At 43.4% G+C, this 26,498-nt stretch overlaps 1 protein-coding gene across 9 annotated transcripts in view; it reads left to right on the top strand.

Moving 5' to 3' along the window:
* The first annotated feature begins 5,773 nt into the window (after nt 1-5,773).
* atp2b1a (ATPase plasma membrane Ca2+ transporting 1a) overlaps nt 5,774-26,498 on the top strand; it is a 44,599-nt gene continuing 23,874 nt past the window's right edge. For 2 of the 9 annotated variants that reach the window (XM_076296486.1, XM_076296478.1), the window contains exons 1-6: nt 5,792-5,855; nt 12,919-13,487; nt 19,664-19,861; nt 20,064-20,321; nt 20,671-20,796; nt 22,556-22,714. In XM_076296486.1, coding sequence (XP_076152601.1) covers nt 13,292-13,487; nt 19,664-19,861; nt 20,064-20,321; nt 20,671-20,796; nt 22,556-22,714 — 937 coding nt within the window. In that variant the 5' untranslated portion in view covers nt 5,792-5,855; nt 12,919-13,291. Of the gene's footprint in view, nt 5,856-5,875; nt 6,149-6,216; nt 6,412-9,246; nt 10,478-12,918; nt 13,488-19,663; nt 19,862-20,063; nt 20,322-20,670; nt 20,797-22,555; nt 22,715-26,498 lie in introns of those variants that run through there. The other 7 variants (XM_076296479.1, XM_076296485.1, XM_076296482.1 and 4 more) reach the window with 7 other exon arrangements.

Raw genomic sequence — 26,498 nt, 5'->3', positions numbered from 1 at the left:
GGGGTTGTGTGTGTGTGTGTGTGGGCGGGGGGTATAACACTTAAAATGTTTGTGGCGAGATTCTGTGCAGCATCTTTCGCTCCCAGTGAATTTCCACTCTGCTCTTTTTATGGGTTGTTAACCGCACGCTCCCTTGCTCCCTGGCGTGCAGCTGTGGATCGGAGAGTTGTGGTCGTCCTCCAGGGCAGGCCAGGGGGAATTCGGCCAGATTAACTGAGCGAACGTGACGTGCACAGACAGGCGTTTGACAGGCAAGGATTGAATGGTCAAGATTCTCTCTCGCTCTCTCTCTCTCTCTCTCTCTCTCTCTCTCTTTCTTGCTCTCCCTCTCTCCCTCTGTCTCTCTGGCTCACTTCCACAGAGGTCAAGGTCATTACCTGTTGGAGGAGGAAGTGTACAATGCTGAGCTGAGCACCAGGAAAGCAAGGTCTTATGTATTAGCCAGTTTGCTCTTCCCTCACGGTGCCCTCGGTTCCCCTGGGGCGGGGGTTCCATGTGAAAAGGGAAGAGCCAGGGGAAAGGGCATCCAGTTCCCATTAGATCTTGGCTTGCTGGCTCGGTTCCTCCAGCAGCTCAAAGCATGGTCCGGTCCACCGCCGTAATTGATGGGTTTTAATGAAAGAAGTGGCCTTTGATGTGCCAATCCAGCTCTGTTGACTCGCGGCACCAGGTACGCTTGTTAAATTAATCGCTGCTTTCCCTCCTAGCCTGTAGTTACATGGGGTTGAATGATGAGGTGTGTGTGTGTGTGTTTCTTTGTGTGTGTGTGTGTGTGTGTGTGTGTGAGGGAGAGTGAATGGGGGGATTTGGTGGGGGTTTATGGGGCCTGAGCTGTATGCTTAAATGAACATCTGATCACGGTGAAAACGAGCAGTAATTACGGAAATTATGGCCAATTTAGAAAAAAACCCACCTTCCCCCACCCCACCCCACCCCTACCCTATCCACTGCCAACTCCACCCACCCACCACTTGTATCAGTGTTATGAGTATGTGTGTCCACCGCTTAGCTAATCCAGTAGGTGTTGGTCTGCAGACAGGCCCAATAATACGGCCCTATTTCAGCCGTTGCGCTGGAGTGAATGTAAATATGCTCTGTATCAACGGAAAACAGGCCATGGAAAAATAGGATACTGGTGGGTGGGGTGCTCGGCACGGCACGGCGCAGGGCAGTGTGGCCCTCTGCAGTGGTCAGGGCTGTGGCTGTGTCCTCGTCGGCACACAGTGGGCACTTGAGGTGAATGATTGTTTGCTAGTGGAAACTTGGCCCCACCACGGCTCTCTTCTCCTGGGCCCCGTGCTGAGTAAGAACACTGTCTTCTTTCTGTACATCACTCTCTAACTTGTTCTCTCTCTCTCTCTCTCTCTCTTGCTCTCTCTAATGGCCGCTCTCTCGCTCTCTCTCTCTCTGTCAGTTGGCGACTGGTTCCTCCGCAATTCTCTCTTGAACAGCAGGCACGTGCATACACACACACGCACACACACACAACACAGATGTATAGACATACACACACACACACACACACACACACACACACACACACACAGACACACAGACACACAGACATGCAGATTCAGTACAGCTGCGGTCTTTATCCTCTGGGCTGTTCACCTCTCAGCTTCTGCGTTGGCCGGCTCCTGCTGTAAATTCCAGGAGTTGTTGGAAACACAAACATGCCGGAACCTAAAACGAGCGGGGCTGTTTCTCCTCCCTCTCCCTCCTCCCTCTCACACATCTTTGGCTTTTCATGTTTCCCCTCGTCACACATCTATCCTCAAATCGCATTGCTTTCTTCACCAACCTATTAGCTGAGTGTGCTGCTGACTCCACTGAGAGGGCCCTTTGTGAGAGGTCCCAGCCAGCCGGCCGGCGCTGGACTGGCCAGAGTATTTTCACCGCCGCTGTGCCGCTTACTCACTCGCTGCGCTGCCATGGGGGAGAGACAGAGAGGAGGACTGTTGCGCTTGCGTTGCCCTGTGTCAGCACTGCCTGAGAGTTTATTGTGGGAGTTTAATTGGGAGAGTCTTCCACCACACAAACCCCACGCACGCCCCCGTCAAGCATTCCAGGGGGTAGAAGCCATTATGGCAATTACGGCTGATGATATGGTCGGCGTTATGAATGTTTCTCATTAAACGGCGTGCTCTCCTCAAGCAACCTGTACCCATTTTAACTGTGGCCTCTGATATGGAAAATCCACAAGTAGGGGTCACCTTTTCAGCTATGGACTCATGGTCTGATGAGGATCACATCTCATGTTCACTTTTTCTCTCTTTTGAGTATGTATGGGGAGGGGAGGGGGGCAGTTGTGTTTTGTTTGACTTCAGTTTCTTGTGTCTTTCCCTTTGCCTGTCTCTTTACTGTCTTCTTCTTTCTCCCCCCCTCTCTCTCCCTCCCTCTTTCCCTCTCTCTGAGCTCCTCTAATAAGGAGGAAGTTAATTTCTGACATGCTGACAGAGTGGAAAATGCTGGCTCAAGAAACATAGTGATGGGGAGAGATTGGTGGCTAGAGGAAGCAATAATACAACATGTCCGGACTGATAGTGCCCAGGCGTTTCTTGTGTAAGATGGCTAATGAGCAATTTCCAGCGGCACAGCTTTTCTGCTTGCTCAACATTGATCAAGTCACATGACGTGCACAAGCTACATGGAACTATGCCACATGGTCTGCATTTCAGCATTTCTTTCCCACTGCAGAGGCTGAAAAGTTGCATAAAACACTTCTATTTTTCAGAAAAACAGCCACACAAGTGTGTTTGTGTGGGAATGTTTTGTTGTCCTTAATTGCCTTATTAGTAGCCAGTCTTACTACATGTTGTGGTTCAAGGCCAAAAGCTGCAACAGAATATCCTCTTATAATTCAAGACTGTTCAGTTGATCTGGTCAGAGTTCCACCATATGTTCAACCAGAGGTCTTTTAGACTTTTTCATCCAGAGCCTTTTCATTGTTTATTATCTGTCATTTCCCATCACCATTCAATCTCATTACAACGTTCAATCTCATCATTGTCTTTAAAGCACACCAGTGAATGAGGGAGTCAATGTGTCTCCACAACATTTAAAGACATTTGCAAATATCTCATAAACAAAGGAACTAATTGTTGTTGCTGCTTCCCAAAAGCTCAGTGGTATTTACCACTATTTTGAGCTGTGAAATGAGGGCCTATTGCCATGCATTACATGCAGCAACACTTGACATTTAGCTATTTTTCTGTTAAATGCAATAAGCTCAAGGGACTAAAAGGTCAAATCACACAGAAAACAGTGTCTGCACAGGGAGACTTTAGGATTTGCATCCATATGAAATATGTTGGAGTTACATAGCCAAACTACATTTGTTACATAATGTCAAAATAATCAGTCGGCATCTGTCCATAATTCTGTTTTAGATTTCAGTATCTCTCCATGTCAGTAACAGACATGAGAAATTACTTTATGCAGAAACCCAGAGAAATGGTGGCTAGATTAGAGAGAATGATATATCACAGTGAATATTTGACTTGATTTGTCCCACCTAATGAACAATGCATGACTTTACTCCAGCCATTTCTTCCAAACAGCTCAATAAAAGACTCCGAGAGGGGGTGCAGTAAATGAGTTCATATGCGAGAGATGCACATGGGTATAACCTGGCCTGGATTGAACCATAGGAAAGCTGTTGCATAGCAGCCGACTTTGTCGTTGCTACACCCAACAGTGGAAATGGCTCTTGAGAGAACAGAGCTAGGGCTTTGTGCATGCATGTGTGAGTATGGGTACTTATCAGTGTGTGTGTGTGTGTGTGTGTGTGTGTGGTATAGAATGGAGAAATGGAGGCCAACCGTGTGACCACCAAGGGCAGAGGACCCCAGAAAAAAAAAGAAAAAAATAGGATGTATGTTGTGCATTCTTACTTTGGAAGCCAGCAAGGAAACCTGTTTGTCAATCTGTTGTGGCAAAACAAAACCTACAAAATTAGTTGATGTCCAATTCAGCACTGACTAAGGAGAGCTAACACATTTTAACTCTTATTAAAGACTCTTTACAGAGAAAAATATGTGTTTCATTAAGCCTTGTTTTCCTCTACCTTAACTTAACATTACCCAGTGAACACAAATGCATGTAAGAAGGTTAAAGGTTTGTGTTCACAAGCCAAGAGGGGCCAACACACTGAAGTCATGGCTCTGTTTAAAGATGTCCATTGTGTCAATGATAAAACCCATTTTGTGAAGACGGCCAGTCAATTGCTCTCTGCAAGAAATTTTCTGTTTATCATCAACTTCTAACTCTCTAAGGATCTGCTCAATGAGGGCAGGTTAACCAGATATTAACCAGCAAGGGGGTTGAGAAGGTGTGGTTGCGAACAGTGGGTTACATTTCTGTGGTATATCACCACCTCATCAAACAGCTGAAGAGAGACCCATCCTGAAAATGGTTAGGAAGTGGATTACCACTAAAGTGTTGAACAACAAAGCCATTTAAGAAGCTGATCACTGCTTTTTAAGATGCCATGGTTCAAGTTCACCAACAAAATCCTGAATTGATTGATGAAACAGGACATGCCTTCACTAAGATTCGTACACACCACAGACTCCTTATATTCAGTAGCCATATTTATTTAACATAGGCTTTTCTGCCATTTAAGATTATGTCTTGCCATAGGCTATCTCTTTTGTATGGCCTAAAAAAACATGACAACTGTAGCAATTTGACTTGCATTAAAACAGTAATATTCATATGCCTACAATTTGCTACAGAGTGTCTAGCCTAATGGAGACAGCACAATTATGAGAGAGCCTTGCTGAAGCTGTGTCCAGCAGCGCAATAAATGCATAGATCAATATAAGCCAGATGACAGAGCAGGGAAAACACAGATCAATGACGACCAGATGTCATCACACACACACACACACACACATAGAGAGAGAGAGAGGGAGAGAGAGAGAGTAGCCTATAACACTTCACAGATTGGCCATATTCTGGTGTGATATCGTATTGAAAATATGAAATATGAGATCCAGTTGCTTAAGCCGCATAATACAAAAAAATCACATGCATACATTTTAAACCATTACAGTATTTTCAGGATAAAATGTTCTTCATGTAGCGTTCTTGTCACAGTAAATGCAAAAAAAAAAAACAGCCGCATGCTCTGTGCTGTTAGTGTTTGCTCCACATTGCAGATAGTGAAGTTTTTTCTCCATAGGCTAAGTGACGGAATATGTACATTGCTTTGAATGGCATTGCTTCAAATAGGCTATTATTATCTTGCAAAAGCGTACCTCTGGCTGTTCCACTTGGTCTGCAGAGAGAAGAGCTCAGACCGAAGACCTGAATAGAGAGAATAAAAAACGCGACGTCATGGAAAGAGTGACGTCAGGTTTAATTAGCCGCCGGGGAAGACTTGTTCCGGACTGTGGGTGGAGTTTGACGGTAGCAAACCACGTTGAAACAACTACAAATGAACCATTAATAAAAGATGTATTAAAGTATTGTCATGCAAACGGAGGCTTCCCATTAACTTAACCGAGATTATTTAAAAAAAATATAATCAATGCTTGACTCGCAGAGATAGAACAAGAAAATCTCCATACAGGCGATTGATTTGTGAGTTCAGCCAATCATGAGCCAAACTGAAGACAGACAGATGCTCCCCTCCAATCTTCGCAGATTTTCCCACCTACTACACAGCGTCCCTTGGGACATGTGATTCACGTCAGGGGGACGGACTCCAGCCTCGTAACGTGAATCACATGTCGTTTTGTAGGGGGCGGGATTTCTGTGCAGATTGGTGGAGGGAGTCTGTCTTTGCAGAGCGAGAGAGGTAGGGAGACGAACAAGAGTGAGGGGGTTTCAGGGCACCATTCGAGAGCGGAGTGAGTATTGTTCTTCAACAATTTTTGCCTGAATATTTTTTGCATTTGCCATGTTGAAACTCCAGTGTCTCTGTGCTTAACCACCACCTTGCGTAAGGCACCATCTCATTCTGATATCAAATTATTTTGTGTTCACCACATCGGACGTCAGCAACCTTACGTTAACGTTAGCCAACTTGGCTAACGTTAGTTAATTGCCGCTAGTTCGTATTTCTTTGCCAGCTAAGACGGGCAGGCAAGAAGGTGTGCCTTCCTTTCATATCCAGCTGTAGTGAATGGATTATCATTTCAAGGTAAAACCATCCACAGATTTGTGTTCACTCACTACGACGAGCTGCATTGGACATTAACATTAGAGTTTGGTGCACAATGGAAAGTTGCTGGTTGGCTTATGAATATTTTCAAATGTGTTCCACTGCACGCGTTTCAGTTCTGGAAGAGCTTCTTTAGCCTATCTGACTGGAGGTTGACGTTGCTCGTGGAAGGGGAGAAGAAAGTCTGTGGAAGACATATCAACTAGTTAGCAAACGCTAAAACCTGCGTTATAGAACAAAATGTGAGTATACATGTCTTGTCAGGAGACTCCGAACACCGTAAGATCGAAGAAGTAATATAGCACCAAACGAAATGTAAAATAATGCCATTGAGAACTAAACATTAGCGATAACGTTAGCTCGAGACGCTAGGCAACCTCAACGTTACGTTTTTCTTGAGCCAGCATGCCATTAACGTTAACGTTAACCAACTGTCTGGAGATAGATATGTCTGGACCTCTGTCCACACATTTCAAATATAATTTCACCTTAATCTTGAATTGTATGTATGATAGTAAACATAACCTGTGGTTGTCAAACTTAAACGATTGGGAATAGCTTAACGTCATTATTTTTCAATAGCAACAGTTCTGAATTAACGTTACATTAACGTTAACGTTACCGTTAGCAAGAGTGACCGTAGAACAAGTTACGGTAAAATTACTAAATTAACGTTAATCGACGCAGACAAGTGTGTAACGTTATCCTGTCAACGGATTGCTTCGTTGGGCGTTGTAAGAAAATGTTCTTGCTAAGATAATGTCAGTCAGCAATGAATGTAAGTGAGAAGTGGACGTTAACATTTTTATGTAATGACAGCTTCTTTACAAGCTCCTGACTATCTTGAAACACCTCAATTCTGATTCATCACTTTTTGTACAGTCAACGTTATTGTTATTTTTAAAAGTTTAACCCCATCGGCATATCGTGACGTTATATCCAGGTGGTGGTAACGTTAACTTTTGTTAGCTTGTCAGTCAATCCATGCTTAACGTCAACTTATCAGTTCAACCCAAGCCAACATTATCAATCAGGCTAGCTGCTAAACAGTTCTATCCATTTAATAATCCATAGTAATCGGTTCGTAACGTTATTACGTTATTTGTCCGCCGACTTGTTGGGTAAGTTAACTTGATGTCAATCTTGGATAACGGTCTTGTAAATGCGAATCAAACTAACGCTAACGTTGGATAACTTAAGGTTAACGTTGGTGAGAACGTTATTGTGATTTCACGTCAACGTTACTCACCACTGCAGTATTTCAGGTCACTAATCTGGCTATGGGGAAGACTTAAGACTTAACACTTGATCTGTTGGTGTCTATCTAATGAACTCTTCAGGACAATCCATTCACAGAAAGACACAATTTCTGTCCGCCGATTTAACGTTACTTACCATTATATGCACATAATGAAACCATAACGCTGTAACGGTATGGCTAAATGGTATAATTTAATAAATGGGAACCAATTGTCATAGTTGGCTAAAAGACTGTCCAGTCACCAGTGCATCGATGTACATTTGACTGTTTTCTGAAGACGTTGAACATGTAACGTTAGTCCAGCACATCCCTTAAGCACTAATCGGAGTAGTCAATAGCCAGAGTTTTCCCGAATAACGTTTCTGTGTCAGATAACCAAATAATCCGTACTTACCTGTAAGTAACTGTAAAAAAGACAGATTTTCATTTTTACCGAATTAACAGCGATGCGGTTCTTGACTCCATGAATTTATACAAAGTGTGCAATCAGTCCATTAAAGCTTGGTGCAGTCCTTTTAGTGTCTGAGTGTCAGGCAACTATCAGCTTCTACCGATAGTATACAGACAGAAGCATGCAGCCCCTTGTTGGAACAAGTTGTGACATTTTAGTGTCTGTGTATGGGTTATGAGGTTGCATTGTGCTTCACTAGGTAGATGCTTGAGAGAAAATGTAATGTATAAGTAAATTCAGACGTAGGTTTAATGATTTACTTTATCCATGAAATCAAGTAACCTTTGACTGTGTGAAATACATTTCTGAGGCCTTTGGACTACTGTTGAACTCTACCAGTTTAGAGGAGGCTTTTTTCTGCTTTGCTATAAATTATGGAGAATAGTCTTGATGTGTGGTGTCCTGCAATTATGATTCCTAAATGTTCAGATATCGAATGCTATTATTTATTTTGGTTGCTGGCTATTTATTTTCAGTATGCAAGAGTGGGCTCTTACTGTGTAAGAGTGGAAGGCATAACATGCAGCCCAGTAAGTTCCTCAAAGGCATAATACGGAAAATTTGTAACTGAGCCTCCATGCAGTTGTACTGGTTTATGTAAGAGGTAGCAGAGTTTTTGTCACATTAATCTGAGGTGACATTCAACCCCACATTGGCTATCATGGTAAGCTAAATATAGTCTGCTGTACTATCAAGTACATTGTAATATGGTCATTTACTGCATATAGAGTGTTTTTCTATCTCATTCAATTTATATTAAGGTTTAAGAAAAAGTTAGGTCTATTAAAACCTAAATCAGATGTTGCCTTCAGCTAGGCATTGTTTGTGCTATTGTTTTTATTTATCTGAAGAGAAGTAGGCTAGATCACTTTAAAATAAAGTAACAGAAAGATAATATTCTTTTGCAGACTGAAGCTGGAATATATACATAATGGACCAGCCTTTGCAAATTGTCATGGCACAGATTTCATCCGAGTTGTGGGACTGATCTGCAGTTCTATTTGACTCAATTACATATCCACATACCACATATGGAGTTACATTTATAAGACTCTCACACACTGAGCTATGTCTAGTTTTGCATTATGATTCTCTTTGTTGTTGATAGTGCTAGATGCACTCCTTTTCTGAGACGAAATAGACACTAATGTCGCTTGGAACAGTGTGCTGATGAATTGTAAATGATCATCGGTGGGAGGTCATGCATTAACTGCACAAAGAGAATAGAGGGGGCAAAAGACAAACTTGGCCTCCCATGACAAAAGATCCCCAAGGTCCTTATCTTCAAAGACCCCTTTTCAAAGATAAGGTTATTCTTTGGAATTTGACTTGGCACATGAAATCATTGGACTTGGGACACACAAACACATCTCTATAGGATTAATTTCCATTTACTTTTCTCTCTTCATCCCCTGAAGTCAAGAGGTTATTTTTGCTTCTAATTTTGCGGAACTAGTATATAACTATGTAGCAAAGTGAAAAGCTATTCTCCTTTTTTAAGCCCTTGTCCCGGATTGTAGTACTCTAGAGAGGCAAGTGGTACGACGTGTGTGAGCTGACGTGTGGTGTTGAGAGTTGGCAGGCTAGCTAGGGTAGAAGTGCCCGGCCACCAGTGTGAAGTGAGGGTCTGAGAGCACTGAGCTGTGCATAGCAGTGTGTGGCTGCTTTGTATCCTTCACAATTACATGCCCTGACCCACTTCATCCGTACCCGGCAGAGGGGAGGGGGAGAGGAGAAGAGGAAGGGGCAGACTGGGGGCCGCTAAAAATATACCCAACCCCTGGCAGGCCGCTCCTGAGTGGAGGGATCCCTGGAATTGCTGTCCTTGACTATCCACAACAGGATTGGCACATACAGTAAAGGGGAGAGGGTTTTACCCAGCAAGATGACAGTTTCATTATTCGTATGCATTGGCACTAAGTTGACGTTCAGGGCATAAAAAAACATCACTTGTATGGATAATGGAGTATTTTTTCAGCCAGTGATTTATGTTGTTTAGACTCGTCCCAAAGAACAGGCTCACTTTAATTTACTGGCTAAATTCTGTTGATATCATAGGTCTTTGTTTTGAGAGCCTGAACTAGAGTTCTATGCAGTTTTTCAACCTCTACACCAGGCCTGTTTCCTGTTGCTTGCTCCTGCATGGAAAGGGTTAAATCGCCTCCTGTCGTTAGTCAAGCAGACCATGCCAGCTGTTAGTCCAGAGATCCAATCACAATGATTTTCCACTGTTGTGACATGTGACCTGCGCTGCAACCCGAAACTGTCACTGCGCAGCAAATGTTGGCACTTCCCTCATCTTGGCATTGCGGCTGCTGTGCCGGGGAGTGGGGGGGTCTGGGATGCATGGACTGGCTAATGGAGTCGGCTGAGCCCCTTTTGTCTTGCAGCCAGCTAGCCAGCTAGCTTCCTTCAATGCTCCTTGCACACCACCATTGCAATTTTGACTTTAAATCCCATGTATTTGTTCAATAGGAAAATAATATAAAGACCCCTTAAAATATTCCTGTTTATTTAAGGTTTTACTATCTTTTTTTGCCTGTTCTTTTTGTTGTTGTTTCCAGACCGAGGCCATAGAATGAGTCACAGTTGAAAGGTTTGTAAGGGTTTTATACACGAGTTTCACTTCTGTCTGTGTGTTGAAGTCAAGGACATGTCTTTGTAAGTGTAGGAACTGTGTATTCTATGGAGGTTGGAGAGACATTGTGAACGGTTAAATTGTAAGCCTGAAACATAATTTATATATTTATACATTTGACTGGAGCTTGACAGTTCTAGGTTTCAAAACAAAATGAAATTAAGTTTTGTGTATTCTTCATTTACTGTCTGTGGGTAAAAGACACTACCCAGCTGGTGGTGTCATGTTAACATTTCCAGTGCAAGAACTGTGTCCTGTCTGCACTGGGTCAGTCCTGGAGGGAGCCATTATGCTGTCAAACACACACACACACACACACACACAAACACACACACACACACACATAGAGTGACACGCACATCTGTGTGACTTATCCACACAAAAGTCATCTGAAACAGTTGTCTCATTCATTCCCCTTTCCCTAACTGTACCCTTACACAAGTCCTCAGTGACACACTCCACTTTCCGTCTCCATATTCATGGTCAATCGACGTGACATGTCTTGTATGAAGAATCCATTAGGGCCTGCGTCATTTGAAATGAATGGGTCTGTGCATGCTACATACAATGGACTTTGATGCAGCCATTTTCGTTATGAGGACTAATGCAAATGCGGCACTGGATCTCACAGTGTAAAAGGTTAAAATAGATGGCTGTCCTAAGGGCCTAAGGCAATAAATGAGTTGCCTTCCAGAGAAGTGGTCCTGTTGACCATGTTGATGAAAGCTGCAAGTTTAGTTTTTCCTCAATGGAAGTGGCTACACCAAAGGCGAGAGTGGTATGCATATTTGAAAAAAAATTGACCAGGCTTCCAAAACTATTTTTACGCTCCAGCTACGCAAACAAAACACTTCAGTTGTGTGCCTGGTGTAGCCCAGCTGTTAGGGTCTCTGTCTTTTGCTATTGCTCTGAACAAGTTCAATTGAAGAGGATGTAACGTCAGCTTAACGTTAGCTAGCTGGCATCTTTGTACTAAAAATTAAGTGATTTCAAATGCATCATTTCAAACTGAGCTCAAGAAATGATCACCAATCATGCTTGGTCTGTTCCAAATGGAAGGCATCGCCTGAATGGTTGATGTTCCTGTAAAAAAGGGTTGGATGGAAACCCATTTAGTGACTTCTATAAGTTATAGAAAGATTATTTTCTACCAGAGATACTGAGATACTGGAATGTATGCCGGGCCTTGACTTCTAACTTAAAGGAGAAATCAATCGGTTTTACCTAGCTCGAGTTGCTACAGCCAGCAGCTAAATTTACATGACCATAGAGTATAGCGCTGTAGCTGCCTTGCTGCATTAGCTGCTGGCTGTAGGAACTCGAGCTAGGTAAAACCGATAGTACTCGATGACCTTGAGAAGCGGAGATCTATGTGAAAACTCGCCGGATTTCTCCTTTAAGTTAGAAGTCAAGGCCTGGAATACATAGCAATATCCCAGTATCTCTGGTAGAACAGAACCTTTCTATATAGAGTAAAGGTTGCGGACAAGAAACTAGAAGGGAGTAACCGGTTACAAACCTAAACCAAGCCAAGTTCCAAACTGATGTGGTCTTGTGTAGTTTTTATTGATTTACCCTCATGACTTGCATGTTTATTAAAAAAAATAATACATGTGTGTTTTTCCCATCATTTTCCCTTCCCTTTTAAAATCCAGCCATGTTCGAGAGTGTGGATAGAATAGTGCACAATGTGCCTCTTAGGACCTGTTGTGGAGTGGACGGCTGCCCTTTCTCCACCTGTTAGCTGCTCTCTCTCGCTTGACAGTTCCAACGCTCACCCATTTGTATGGTAGTCTAGTCCACCCTCTTTTCTCTAGAGTCTAGACCTGGAGAATCTTTCTGGTCCTTTTGCGCAGTTGTCTGGCTTGGTTTTGTTGTTAGCCCCCCCCCCCCCCCCACCAGTCCATTACTGTAAGCGAGTCAGCATTTCATATGTTAGCTGTGCTAGCTTGAGAGAGCATGGAGACCTCAGCTCAGAGTGCCAGGCTGGCTCTGTGGCTCCTCTCAGGGCATGCCTCACATGCATAAGAGTCAAGATGGCAGAGTGGTTCCCACGCTACTCCTTAAATAAGCCTAGGCCCCCTCACTGCCCCAGCCCCCCTCACTCACAAACACTAGATAGGGGGTAGCATATCATATTGAACCCCCGCCAGTGACCTGGGGGTTCCTTTCATTCTATTTTAAGAAAGTAGTGTCAAGCTCTCTTGTTTTATTTGTTTTTGAAGACATAAACGTAGGTTTTCCTCTTTTTTTCTTTGGCTACGTTTTCTTTCAACAGGTATTTTCTCCCTTGCAAGTATTAGTGAGAACCAGAGCATGATGTATTATGTACTGTCACACTGAATAACCCTCTCACCTATCTCTCTCTCTCTCTCTCTTCTCTCTGTCTGTCTCTCTAGCAGGTCTCTGAGGGCTTTGTTCTCTGGATCTGTGACTCGCTGCTGGACAGGCATGAGCAACTAGGCATGCGGCGCTCCAAGGGAAATGGCTTCTGAACTGCCCACGTCTCGGTGCCCGCTGCATGGCCTCCTCTGAACAGGGACTGCACAGACATTTATGGGATCTACTTACCTCCCCTCACTAAGGATTTAAAACTCCCCTCCCTTTTTTTCCCCTTGGCCCCCCTCCCCCATTTTTTTTAATTTTCCTGTCCCTGCCCCTTCTTGTCCAGTCCTTTTGACCTCTGTACTGTCCCACGCGGAAGAAGGACACGGGGACGACTTTTCCCAGCCACGTACGCTTGAAGCGGGGCGGCCAGCCTAGGAAGGCCTGATGGCGAACAACTCGTACAGCGGGGTGAAGAGCCCCCGAGCGCAGGCTAACCACGATGGTGGGGACTTTGGAGTCACGCTCAAGGACCTGCGCTCGCTCATGGAACTGCGGGGGACTGAGGGTCTTACCAAAATCCAGGAAAACTATGGCGACGTTAACGGACTCTGCACCAGATTGAAATCATCACCTATAGAGGGTAGATATTCCTATGTCATGTTGTGTCCTGGCAGACCTTTGAAACATATCTGTACGAGGTACAGGGTTGTCTAAAGAGAGGTTATACTGAGAGTCTATGCTGGCGTTTGCACTGTCCTGTAGGATCGCCATAAGCAGAAGTGGTTAGCTGCTCGGGTCCATATCACTGCTTACATGACTAGCCACACTTCCAGAGCTGAGGATGCAGTTTAGAGTGGTTACTCACACTTGCCATCCACACACTTGCCATTAGGGGTGTAAAGATTAACCGATACGTTTCGGTATCCGTTTTTTAACGTTAAGATACGGCTATATCGATACGTGAAGCCCCGTATCGGAATAAAACTGAAATGAACCGGTCGCTATATCGATTTACTTGTTACGAATCGGTTCACAACCTTTTCTGCTCACTCAGACTCTCATTTACGCTGCAAGCAGCGCGTTCATCCCACTTCCTGTTTTGAAGCTACACGTGGCACGGATTTGTGGGTAATGCAGTTCGTTTTTGGCTACATTCATTGCCCAAAGTTGTCAAAGGACCTCATTACCCATACATCTACTGCAACTTAAGCACGTGACAACTCGCACTCGATCGTTTTTTATGAACATGTATCTTTTCTTGTATCGAATCGTGCCCATGTATCTAGATGCGAATCGTATCGTCTTTTACATGGGAGATTCAGACCCCTACTTTCCATCCAACATTCGGTTCTATGGATGCCTGTGTTAGACCCATGAGTAGGGGTATGATACACTCAGCCCACGATATTGGGTTCACGAGAACGAGACTATATTTTAACGCTTTTAAAAAAAAAAAAAAAAAAAAAAACTTAAATGATGAAATGACTGGAACAATAGCCTATATGGACTAAAAGTCACAGAATGCAAAATGATTCAGGTGTACGGTATTTTAAGTTTTAACTAGTGACTTTTTTTTTTCCAAGTACGAGTATTTACATTTGTTTACTTGCTGATGGGCCTACTGATATTTCTACAAAAATAATTATTAGGCTAGCATAAAAATGCAATGAATTGGAACACTTTTTTTGAATAGCCTAAGCCTAAAATTAAATAATAATGAGTATCAAATAAAATATGTAATAGCAGGCTATTTCAAACCGAAATGTCTCTATCTCTCGTTATCTCTCCCTAGTCAGTAAAATCAGACAAGTTGCCATAAGACTGTGAGTAGACCCTTGTGAAAGTGGTGTAGCTCCTTTAAGAATGTGGACTCCCTCCACAGAGTTTTGTTTACTTTTCCCTCAACTCCCGGTGAAGTGCAGAGCTACTGTAACATGCTAGCCACCAAGTGTGTGCCACTTGCTGAGGTTAGGTGAGCTATAGTTTCAATGGAGAACCATTTGTGCGAGGGTATTGGGCTGCGTTGATCCAACACGGATCCATAAATCTTGCTAACTTTATGTTTTTGAAGTCAGCTGAGCAAGACTGAAATAAGCATAGTGGCAGTACATGGAAGCAATAGTGCCAGTTATGCTACTGTGTTTTAGGGGAAACGGTGTAATTGAGTGATATTGTTTCCAGCAGATACCCAAAATGGTGCTACACAAAAAAAAAAAGTGGCTGGGCAATCTTCTATGCTAATTTCGTCAGACTTGTCAGTCATGCTGGCTACAGCTAGCTACTCCAAGTGACTCCACGAAATCGAACAAGAAATATTGTGACATTGTAGTATCGTGAGATCTAGTGGATTGTTGATGAGTTGAGGTAGACTTTGTTTTTATGACTGTGGTGTTGACCTGGTCGTTAGTGTGCACTCTGGCTGTGCTTTAGATGAATCCTTGTCTTAGTATGGGGGGGGGGGTCTTTTCCCCAGTGGCTGCAGTGCCTGAGGAGGGGTGCTGGGGTTGTTGGCAAGGTAAGGGAGGTGTGGTGGGGTTTGGAGTGATGCGTCAGTGACTGCCAGGGGGCCTTGGTGGAGAGGCTCCTATCAGCTTTATTGCCTCCGCATAGACATTCAGGCATAATCGCCGGCGTGACCTTGATTGAACTCGTTTGGGGAGGGGGGCCGGGGGGTTGATCTCAGATTAAAACAGCACCACGTCCACAGCAATTCCGCTGCTCTCTCCTTCTGTCCCCTGTGGTGAGGAATGTGAATAGACACATCGTCTGTAGCTATTGTTTTTTCCCCCACTGCATTGTGAAGTATTGGGGGGGGGGGTTGTAATAGTTGTAAACTAAACATGAGCATAGTGTCAGATGTACAGTGTACAATGGCTGAACTCCTCAGTCCAGGCAAAAGCCTGCAGGTTATTATTGGATATGAGTTTGTATGCTCTGATGCTATGCAAAATGCTTGCTGTGTTCTTTACACACTCGCTTTGTAGCCAGAACTGCACAGAGGAGACCGTGTGGTGCTCATACCTCAGGCATGGAAACAGCTCAGCTCCTGTGTCGGGTGTCAATTCCTGTCCCGTCCTGCCCTTACACGTCTTTTTATTGTCTGCTGGTGAGAGAGGCTTACTACGTTCCATGGACGTCTGCAATCCCAGTGCAAATGACTGCACAAACGGTGGGTGGGTTGGGGGGTAACACACCACCGCAAGTATGATTTCAGAAGACTGGCTCATGCCAAGGGGGCTGTGAGTTGGCTATGTTTGTGTCCTTGTGCTGGTTCCTCCACGAGAGACTCCCGCCAGAGTCACTCACCACTGTCATATCGGGGTGTCACACAGTGATAAGGCTGTAATGGAGTCCTGGCGGGTTCCCTCTGCTCGTAACAATAACCCCCTGGCCGGTGGCCTCGCAGTTATGACATGTTTTATAGTTCTAATCAGCTCATTCAGCTTTGGCATAGGAAATTAAGCAGTCATTCAAGATTACCACAGCTTTGACAATTGAAAAGGGATTTCTAATTAGTAAGTAGGCCCTTTCTCCATTCTAAACCAAATCCTTCCCTAATCTTTTCAATCACTTCCAGTGCAAAGAATTAGTAGCAGCGCTTGGGGTGTGACTGGTGGGGGGGGGGTCTGCTGCTGCTGCTGCTGCTGCTGCTACATATACTTGCTAGTCTTAGTCCCTCTCACTGTTTTCGCTGAAAGTATTAGGCATAGTGTGACAATTGCACAGACTCTCTCTGTCTTGCCCTGGTGCTCTCCCTGTCCAGTTTTTTCTGTCTCTCTCTCTCTCTTGCCCCCTGAATTTGAGAAGAAAGAGAACAACAGTGTACCTGTTGTTAACTAATCCCTCCCTGCACTCCATAGTAGCAGGCTCAGACAGCATAAGGCTGGGCTGGGAACTGCAGAATCCTCTGCGCTTCTCCCCCGCTATCCCTGTGCTTCATTATGCCGACCTGTTCTCTGCAGTGGCCGTCTCAACCACCTCCTCTGCGTGTGTGATTGTGTGTGTGTGTGTGTGTGTACCCAATCCGAATGTGGTGTAGTACTAGCAGAAGGACTCAGCATGTCTGGGGCTGGTGCACCTGGGATTGGTGCCAAACGTAGACTGACCGCTATGAGATGCAGAAAAGCTCCCGCATCCCCATTTTTTGGAGTCCCATTGCTCTTAGGTGTCCAGTCAAGAGCTAGTGAATTTATCTGGCTGCATGAATTTAGCCATTGTGTCCAGGGGGAGGCTGTTGGCCTAGTGAAGGTGGCTCGTTGTCTAAGTTGTTCCCAGCTGATGGCGAATGTTCAATCCGCAAATGCAAATAATTGGGTTGACCCTATTTGATAAAAGGGTGAGCTACGTGGAAGGGAGACAGTGGTGTTGGGGGATGGGGTGTGTGAGAAATTAAATGGGTATTAGCTGTCAACATGTTTTCATTGGATGTGGTGAGAATCAAAGCAAACAGTGTGGGCCGTTGTGGCAGGAGAAAGCGGAGCCCTCCAATGGAGCTGTCATCCCTGAGTCATCGGCGCCTCATCTCACACAGGACACACACAGCCTCTAATCCGCTGTGTGACACACACACACACACACACACACTGTCACACTAGTCTACGAGCGAGCACACACACACATGCTCACTCTTGCTTCATGAATAGTTATATATACACACACACACATAGTTGCACCAGTGTACACATGTGCTCTCACTTTCACTTTCGTGTGTGATTGCACACACGTTCAACACTGAAACTGCAAGGGTTTCAGAGGGAGAGACTAAAAACACTTCAGAAAAAAACACATGGTCACTGACCAAGCACAGAGGATCAGCTTTGCTCGTGAAAGGGGAGGGATAAAAAATCTGAGCGTCCTGTTAGGCTCGAAAACAAACAGTGCAGTCGACGCGAGGAGGAAGCCGCCACTCAGCACTTATCAGCTGGCGCGAGTCCGTCTGGATTAATGGGGCCTAATCAAATGTCACGCCTGTTGGCGCTCTCTGCCTGCTTGTTTTTCACTAACACAGTCTGGTGATTAGTTTTTTATTCTATTTCTGTTTTTTTTCCCCCCTGTTTTGTTTGCAAGTCACCCTGCAACACAAGTAGTGGTTAGTGGGCAGACAGTGTTGGTGCCTATTTAGCCTGTGGTTTGTTGTGCCATAGAGTGCTGTTTCTGGGCTGGACACTGTGGGGGATAGTTGGGGAGGAGGGTTTGGGGGGGGGGGGCAGTCGGTGGTGTCAGGCGCACCCCTATCACAGCTCCCTTGGGCTACCCCTGGACTGGCCTTTGGACAGCTGAATGGCACTCTGCCCTGTCCCCTCTGTGGTCTGTCGCTGGTGCTGCTGACTGGATGTGATGTCTGTTACGTGTTGTGCTGAGGCATCACAGTGTGTGTGTGTGTGTGTGTGGAAATGTATGTTGGCAGGAGACCAGTTGCTCCTGCTGACCAAGCTTCAGTGCTTCTCACATCAGCCAGGCCAACTCAACAATGGACCTTTGAACCGAAGGTCAAACTGACTTGTCATATCCCCTCATGATGAGGTATAGTACAGTCGCATACCTCAGATGGTAGCTGACTGAAATGTAGTCAGACTTATGTAACCTATCAGTCTGATTAAAACTTTATTATTTATTTATTTTTAGAAAATGTATCCTTCATTTCATATTATTTGCTCTAAAATGAGTGAGTCTATGATGAGAACTTATTAGCTTTCATTCATTGTTATTACTTGAAGACCTAGAGTCAGCTTTGAGTTGCAGTTCAAGCCGCCAGTGCTTGTGGGTTAGCTTATTTTCCATTCAGCCTATTTTTTTCATCATCTTTATTTAGGCCTTGTTTCTCCGTGGCCTGTTTGTTCCTCTTCTGTGGGGAATTATGCATAGCAACAGTACAGACTCTTTTGAATGGAGGCACCAGTCATTTGAATGAAGCTGTTGTGCACTGCATTGCACAGCCGTGACTGTGTTCATGAATAAAAATGTCTGTCTCTGTCTCTGTGTGTGTCTGTGTGCAGACAATACCCTTTAATGCCGCTTTCCCCCACCTCTCCTCTCCCCCATTGTTCCACACTGTCTTGTGTGTTCATAATTCACCTGGTCAGTGGTCACAGCAGAAGAAAGCCACATTGTTCCAGTGGCCTCACCGCTGCACTGGCCAGTGACAGAGGAGAGGAAGGATATGCATTGTCCCGGCCTGCTTAGCGAGCCACCGGCCCTGGCCAGAACTGCTGATTCTGGTGGAGGCTTGTTGTTTTTGGGAACCCTTTTTTGCATAACGCACCAGTGACCTTTTTGGTTCTTTCCTCGCTCGACAGCACACTATATCCCGCTTGCTGCTTGCCATGGAGCAGGAGGGTATTTGTTGCCGCCTGATGTAGTTGTCATCTACTGAGACACCAAGAGAGCCAATTTAGTCTAACTAGAAGTAAGGGCCTGTTTATTGGCTTCTGTTGTGAAAGGCTTAACTACACTTTGTCTTTCATCCAGTGACTGCTGACTGTGCTACCCACTGCTCTCTAATAATGAAGTAATAGGAGTCCGCGTATTCATGCTCCCAGCTCTGACATAACCCTAGTACAGCAGAGATTGTAGTAGCATGGGCCTGGTGATATCTGTCAACATCTTTGGAGTTGTGTGGATTGGGTAGGGGCTTGAGCAGCCATAAGGTGGGATTGGACCTTTTCAAAAGGTCCTTTGGAATCAAAGGTTAATCAGCAGACTGTGTTAGGCTGGAATTTGTCTATGTTTGTTAGAGCTCTGTACCATCATTTGACATCATAGTAACATTTGTTTTCTCTCTCCTCCCCCAACCCCCTTTCCCTGCCCCCCACACAGGTTTAAGTGGGCAGCCTGCAGACGTTGAGAAAAGACAAACAACGTTTGGACAGAACTATATACCTCCAAAGAAGGCAAAAACATTTTTGCAATTAGTTTGGGAAGCATTACAAGATGTGACGTTGATTATCTTAGAAGTGGCAGCCATAGTTTCATTAGGCCTTTCATTTTATAGACCTCCTGAGGCCGAACATGTAGGTAAGCACTTGAAACTTCCCTGACACCCTTTCTGCTTCTCTGTACAGTTCTGTTTTGTTTTTTGCTTTTTTTGTTGATCATCAGGCACACTCACTCTATGATTACACATGAATGATTACGACATGTACTAAATGATAAGTGTGTTAAAAGTGTGTAATGGATACAGAGGTTTTATATTTTGATCTTGACTGTGCGTGTGCAGACTGCGGTAGAGCAGCCGGTGGCGTGGAGGATGAAGGCGAGGCAGAAGCTGGTTGGATTGAGGGTGCCGCCATTCTGCTGTCGGTGGTCTGCGTGGTGCTAGTGACTGCCTTCAATGACTGGAGCAAAGAGAAGCAGTTCCGTGGCCTCCAGAGCCGCATTGAACAAGAACAGAAGTTCACCGTGGTACGGGGCGGACAGGTCATCCAGATCCCAGTGGCCGATATAGTGGTCGGGGATATAGCACAAATCAAATATGGTGAGAGCCACTATGTGTTCAGAGTATCTACTATCTTCAGAGATTTGCATTATTACCTTTTATTTTATTACCATGACTGAATAATGACTAATGGACAGGTTACGTTCATTTACGGCCTGAATTATACTCCCTTGTTGATGTGCACATGAACAGCTGGGATCATCACACATTTGTTTTTATTTTACTAAGAAGTTTCAGAGATATATTGTTTCTTGTACTTTACATAGATTTTTCTGCTGGCCAAACCCTAGGATGTATTGCCACATTAGCATATTGTTGCATCTCTCAATGTGCTTTGTTTTAGTCAGGAGTGACTGTTGTAAACGTGTTGTAAATGCACGCTTTCCAGGTGACCTTCTCCCTGCTGATGGCGTCCTCATCCAAGGGAATGATCTGAAGATCGACGAGAGCTCGCTGACGGGCGAGTCCGACCACGTGAAGAAGACACAAGAGAAAGACCCCATGCTGCTGTCAGGTATCCTGTCGCCATTCTACCACCCATCCCCAACTCCCCAACTTCATTTGCTAAACAAAACAGTTAGCAGGCATTAGAGTGGCCTTGGCTGACTGACTGACTACAGGAGTCCTAACTGGACACTCACCATCCTGCTTAGGACTTATAAGGCTTCACAAAACCCCAAGCCTCTCTTCTGCAGTGATGATGATGTTGCAGCTGCAGCACCACAGATCCCAGAGCCAGGGGTTGCTGTTCTGTTTACTTTTCGCCCCTGCAACTGTGGCTGGTCATGGTTGGCCACTAATCCCATTTTATGAAACAAGTTGATCCTGTGTGCTGAAATGGTCTCTCTCACCCCCCCCCAACACACACACACACACCCGCAAAATCTCCACTGAGTGCGGTTGTGAATTCACCTAATAGGCCTAATAGTTTGATGTTCTTGAAGTTATTAATTGTTCACCAGTTATTTCAGTTAACATTATATTTTCCATGTGTCACTGATGGTTAAAGTTTTCATAACTAAAAGGCGCTCAGGGAGCTTCCATGGCCAAATGCAGCCATTAACAACGAATCTGAAAGTGGACTTACCTAGGCTAAATTTTGAGCTGCTTAGTGAGGAGTGTTCAATTTGGTTTTTCTTTGGAGCATATAGATCATTCTTCTTGATTATTAGCGCAAAAAAAAGCAAGAACAAATAATATGGTTCCAGGCGGAGATTGCGCACCTATCACTTTAGTTGGGATAATGTAATCATTGCATCCTCAGAGATGGCCGAAAGACACCGCCATCTGAAAGAAACTGAGTGCATGTGCAAGTTAAATTCTTTAAAAGCAATCAGTAATTTGCATTAGTCAGCAGGTAATAATTGAACATTGAATGTATTTAAAGGGGAAAAAAACATGTAGGGTATTGTGAGTTACCCTGCGGATAGCCTGCACACTGACAACAGCAAATGTCCATAAGCCTCTATCTGCTGTAGCCTATATTCAGGTGAATTAAATATGTTGGCATAACATGAGGGATAGATGTATTTCTTTACAAATAATAATAGTGGATTGAAAAGAGGTAATAATAGAAACCATTAAATAGAAACCACATATATGAAAATGGACAGTATATCCACATCAGTCCCTATCAACATAAGTGTTTTTCATAGGTCAGGATAATTAGGCTCAAACAGATTGTCGACATTATACTGTAAAAAAAAACAGATTGTCGACTACTGTAAAAGATTCAGTTTGCACTTTCAGGAACACATTGAACCAAATTTAGATAGGTATCTGACATTAAAGATGGGTCGCTATCCAAAATGTACCTTGCATGTATGGCTATGTCTGTTTTTGGCTGCATGCCTGAAGGCCGACGTGAGCATTTTTTTTTTTTTGTCGGCTCAAGGTGCTACTCAAAAAATGTCTTCAAGGTTGGCAGGTCTGCTCTCCCATTATCTATGATGCTCCCAGCAAGGAGGTCAAATTAAATGTGTGTGTACAATCACAGCAATATAGAAGATTGCAGCCTTTTGAAGGTTGGGTGTTTACTACCTGCACAAATGTAATAAATATGCAATGATGACAAATGGTCAATATAGAATCCTGGAGGATTGGGTATGGGTGCAGGTTAGAAACGATAGCCTATATATAATAAGTTGATAATGTTGTCAAATTTGAAAGGATGAAGCAGTATTACAAAGAGCAATGTGGTCTGAGGTGTGTGTGTGTGTGTGTGTGTGTGTGTGTGTGTGTGTAACTAACTCTGGCCTCTATATCATCTACAGGAACCCATGTCATGGAGGGCTCTGGGAAAATGCTGGTCACTGCCGTGGGAGTCAACTCCCAAACTGGAATAATCTTCACTTTACTGGGTGCTTCAGAAGACGACGACGATGACGAAGAGGAGAAGAAGAAGAAAGAGGAGAAGAAGAAGGACAAGAAAAGTAGGTCACCCAATGTTTTACTCCCCTTGGGACTCTCCGGCTGCCAGTTTGCTCATTTCCTCCTGAATGGAAGTTTTCTGCGGGCAGTTTCTCGTGACACATCTTGGTGTTTTCATTTGTGCCAAAGACTTTGAGTCAGAGTCAGATGGGGCTAGGCAGGCAGAGATACCTGTACACACACACACACACACATACACACACACACACACAGTTGGACACGAAGCAATGATAGGGGACCCTGTGTTAGGAAGTGAATAAGCCATGGAGTAGTGTTGTCACGATACCAAAATTATGACTTCGATACGATACCTGCCATAAATATCACGATGCTCGATACTGAAACGATACTACAGCGAAATCCTAAGATATCTGGAAAAGAAAGGACTCATACCTCCTCCAAGTGTATTGAGTAATTTGTGTTGAATTCGGTGCACTTTTGTAGTGTGCAGGTCAATTCTGGGTTCTAAACTTCTAAACTTTCTACATAATATTATTTTTTATAGTCAGTAAAATAGTAGGCCTACTTTGTGTGATTAATGATTAAGTCCTTGTTATAGTTAATTTGTTGTGTTGTGTTTTGGCAATAATGTAGCTTTAAATAGCCAAACTAGGCTAGATCAAGGTCAGTGTTGAAATTACTGCATGCAAATCACGCTTTGATGGTAATATGCTGTGGGCTTTAATTAGCGCATTTCGGGTAGCCTATCCTACATCTGGGCAATAATTATTGAACAAATTGCAGTCTACATGCCATGACAAATATTACCAGTAGTACTGACCGAACATGAAATAGATTGTTTGGTAGGGTTGGTAATGTTATTCTGGCATGAACATTGCGCTTTCATCACGTTAGCACCCTATGATTACAGCTCGTTATGTCTAGTCAAAATGATTACAGCTCGTTATGTCTCGTCAAAATTCATTGATTTAAGGAAGGTTCGCTTTATCCCAGAGAACCATATTCGTTTCACTTTCACAAAACAGAAGAGAAGAACTTGGCACTAACCATGTAGTTGTGTTTTCTATAGCATATTAGTTAACCTGTCGTTCTTTGAACTCTTTAAAAATGTTGGGATATGTCTGTGAGGTGTTTAGCCAAGTTCCATGCGTAGCATACTGCTTTTAAATGACTTTGAAACATATTTTACAAACTGGCCTCTGTGTACCTGATGGCTTGCCTTCACTATTCGCGATCCGAAATAGTTCCAGATTTCACATCACCTTTTGTTTTATCCACAAGGCCGAGGACTGTCGGCAAAGAACTATGTTGACGTTGCTGCGCACTCACTCACTCAGAGCTTCCTGCTTGACACGCCCACTTGCCTAGATGCGTGCAAGGAGCAGTGAGGGCAGCAGTTCACACAGACCGTTATTATTTAAATAAAGTATCGATTTTAAAAACGTCGGAAATCGTATCGTTTTTTGCGTGAAGGCATCGTGATACCTTTTTAGTATCGATACACCGTGCAACACTACCATGGAGGAAATTAATCTTTCATTAACCTTACTAGTGCAGTGCCCGTTCAAACATGCCATTCCTGAAGAAAACCCATAGCCCAATTACATGCCCACAGGTATGCCTGCTTTAAAATAGGATGATAGGGAAACATCATTCCAGCTAAGCATTCAATAATGAATAATGAATATCATAATATATTAGCCTATAATTAATGTGGCCTCTAATACATGTGTAATAAATTTAGGCATGACTGCATGTGTCTTTTCTACAGATCAGAATGACATAAGCCTAACAACTGTTTTGAGTTAAGGCTAAATGTGTATTAAGCTTACTGAATAACTTCCTAATGCTATTCGAAGCGTCCGTTTATTGCACATACTTTTATTTTGAGTGGTCACTACATACCCGTGTTTGATGGCGTGATAAGTGACGTCGCTCAGTCTGCAACTAATGTTAGCTATGTGGCATTAGCCTATCGCTCGTTTCAATTTGGGACCTTGCAGTCGGAATTGTCGTTTGTTTAGTCAAAGTCTCAAGTCCAAAGTAGCCTGGGCTATTCGAAGTGTCAGTTTATTGCACATACTTTTATTTTGAGTGGTCACTACATACCCGTGTTTGTTGGCGTGTTGAAAAATCTGCGTAATCATTTTATGCAAGCAAACTGCATACAGGGAGTCTTTATTGATGAGGTCAGACATGATAATCATCTTGCATCTTAACCCACAAGCGGTTCCCGAGTAATCCGTTTTTTAAATTGCGACTGACTATCAAAGTGAGACCTAGCTAGCAACTGTCAGTACACAATCCATGGGGTGGAGCTCCCCTGAAACTGGTCCCCTTGGAAACAGTGCAGTGCAGCGATAAACATCCTACGTAAATAAGCATATTTTTGAAATATGCATTCAAAAATCTTCAAAATCGAGAGTGCACACCTTTGTGCCACGCGCGAGCCACATACGAAATCTTAGTCAGTCTGACAAACTGTCAGCGAGATATGCGTGTGTAACCCAATGAATTGCCACTTCCCATTATGATGCGCAATAATTCCCTGGTAGCCCCTAGATGCGTGCACAAGACAAATGTTAAAAAACAACAACACGAGGCAAATGTTAAAAAACAACAACAGAAAACCGTCAACCGGTAAATGAAGAAGAAGTAGCACTACGTCTGGTGAGAGACGGAGAGGAAGATTGCACTTTGCACAAGTTGGACTGAACCATTTCCCCTTTTCATTTATTTTCTTTTCTTTATTATTTTCTTGAGTGCACTCACATTTTGTTTTGGGTTGGGTTTTATTGTGTTTAATTTATAGTATATAATAATATTGGATAATAAATATAAGACAAGATATTAGGTAATATAGTATAAGGCTAGGATAATATATTAATAGTATTTTAAAAAGAAAAATACAATTAGACTTAGGTATGAGCTACACCAGGCGCGTAACTGAAGCGCTCCGTTCGTGACGCGTAAAATCCATTTTAGATGAATGGTCTATTTTTTCCGAATGTACGCCCCACTGTCACGTCTGGTGTAGCTACTTCCATTGATTATAATGGAAGCTAATTGTTGCAGCAGACGCAACGCGAACGGAACGCTTCAGTTACGCGCCTGGTGTAGCTCAGCCCTTAGATATTAAATAGAACAAAAATATTAAGTAGTACATGGATATATAAATACAATAAATAGAATATTAGAATAGAACATATAAAATAGCATAATAGAATAGTAAACAGATATAACATAATACATCTTTTAATATTGATATTGAAATAACTTAAACTGAATTGAATGACTTTGACCTGTGAAATAAACTATATATTTTTATTATAAACTTTATCCACGAGTGCATGTGTTGTCTTTGAGGTGAGTACTAGAATCTGGTCTAGAAAAACCTACACCAATCTCCACTGAACCTAGACTATAGACTGTCCCTGCACAAGTATAGGCCATTACCCTGTCGTGCAGGTTACACGTGCCACAGACACACACACAGACACACAGACGCTTCTTGCTTTATAGATAGATGTGGATTTTTTTTTTTCCCTTTCACATATTCAGCTCAGACATTGACTGAGTTGTTATGCAACCTTGAGTTAAACTTGAATGGTGCATTGTTGAATCAAATAGAAAGCAAAGTATGAAAGATTTGCCTCTTATTTTTTGACAAATATCATGCTCAGTGTTAATAATATCATAAAATGAAGACCACATAAAAATGGAGCTTTAATCAGAACGGACGGTTCTAAAAGTACAGCAAATGCGACTTAAAGATTCTGTGGGTAACATCTGAAGAAAACCATCAATCTTGGTTACATTCAGTTT

This window comes from Alosa pseudoharengus, unplaced genomic scaffold (assembly GCF_046254945.1).
Source record: "Alosa pseudoharengus isolate Yale_2024_CS ecotype anadromous, Long Island Sound unplaced genomic scaffold, YU_APseudo_1.1 YU_APseudo_1.1_scf_20, whole genome shotgun sequence".
In the NCBI taxonomy this organism is placed as follows: domain Eukaryota; kingdom Metazoa; phylum Chordata; class Actinopteri; order Clupeiformes; family Clupeidae; genus Alosa; species Alosa pseudoharengus.
The sequence above is the reverse complement of the archived record's forward strand: the minus strand, read 5'-3'. Positions and strand labels throughout refer to the sequence as shown.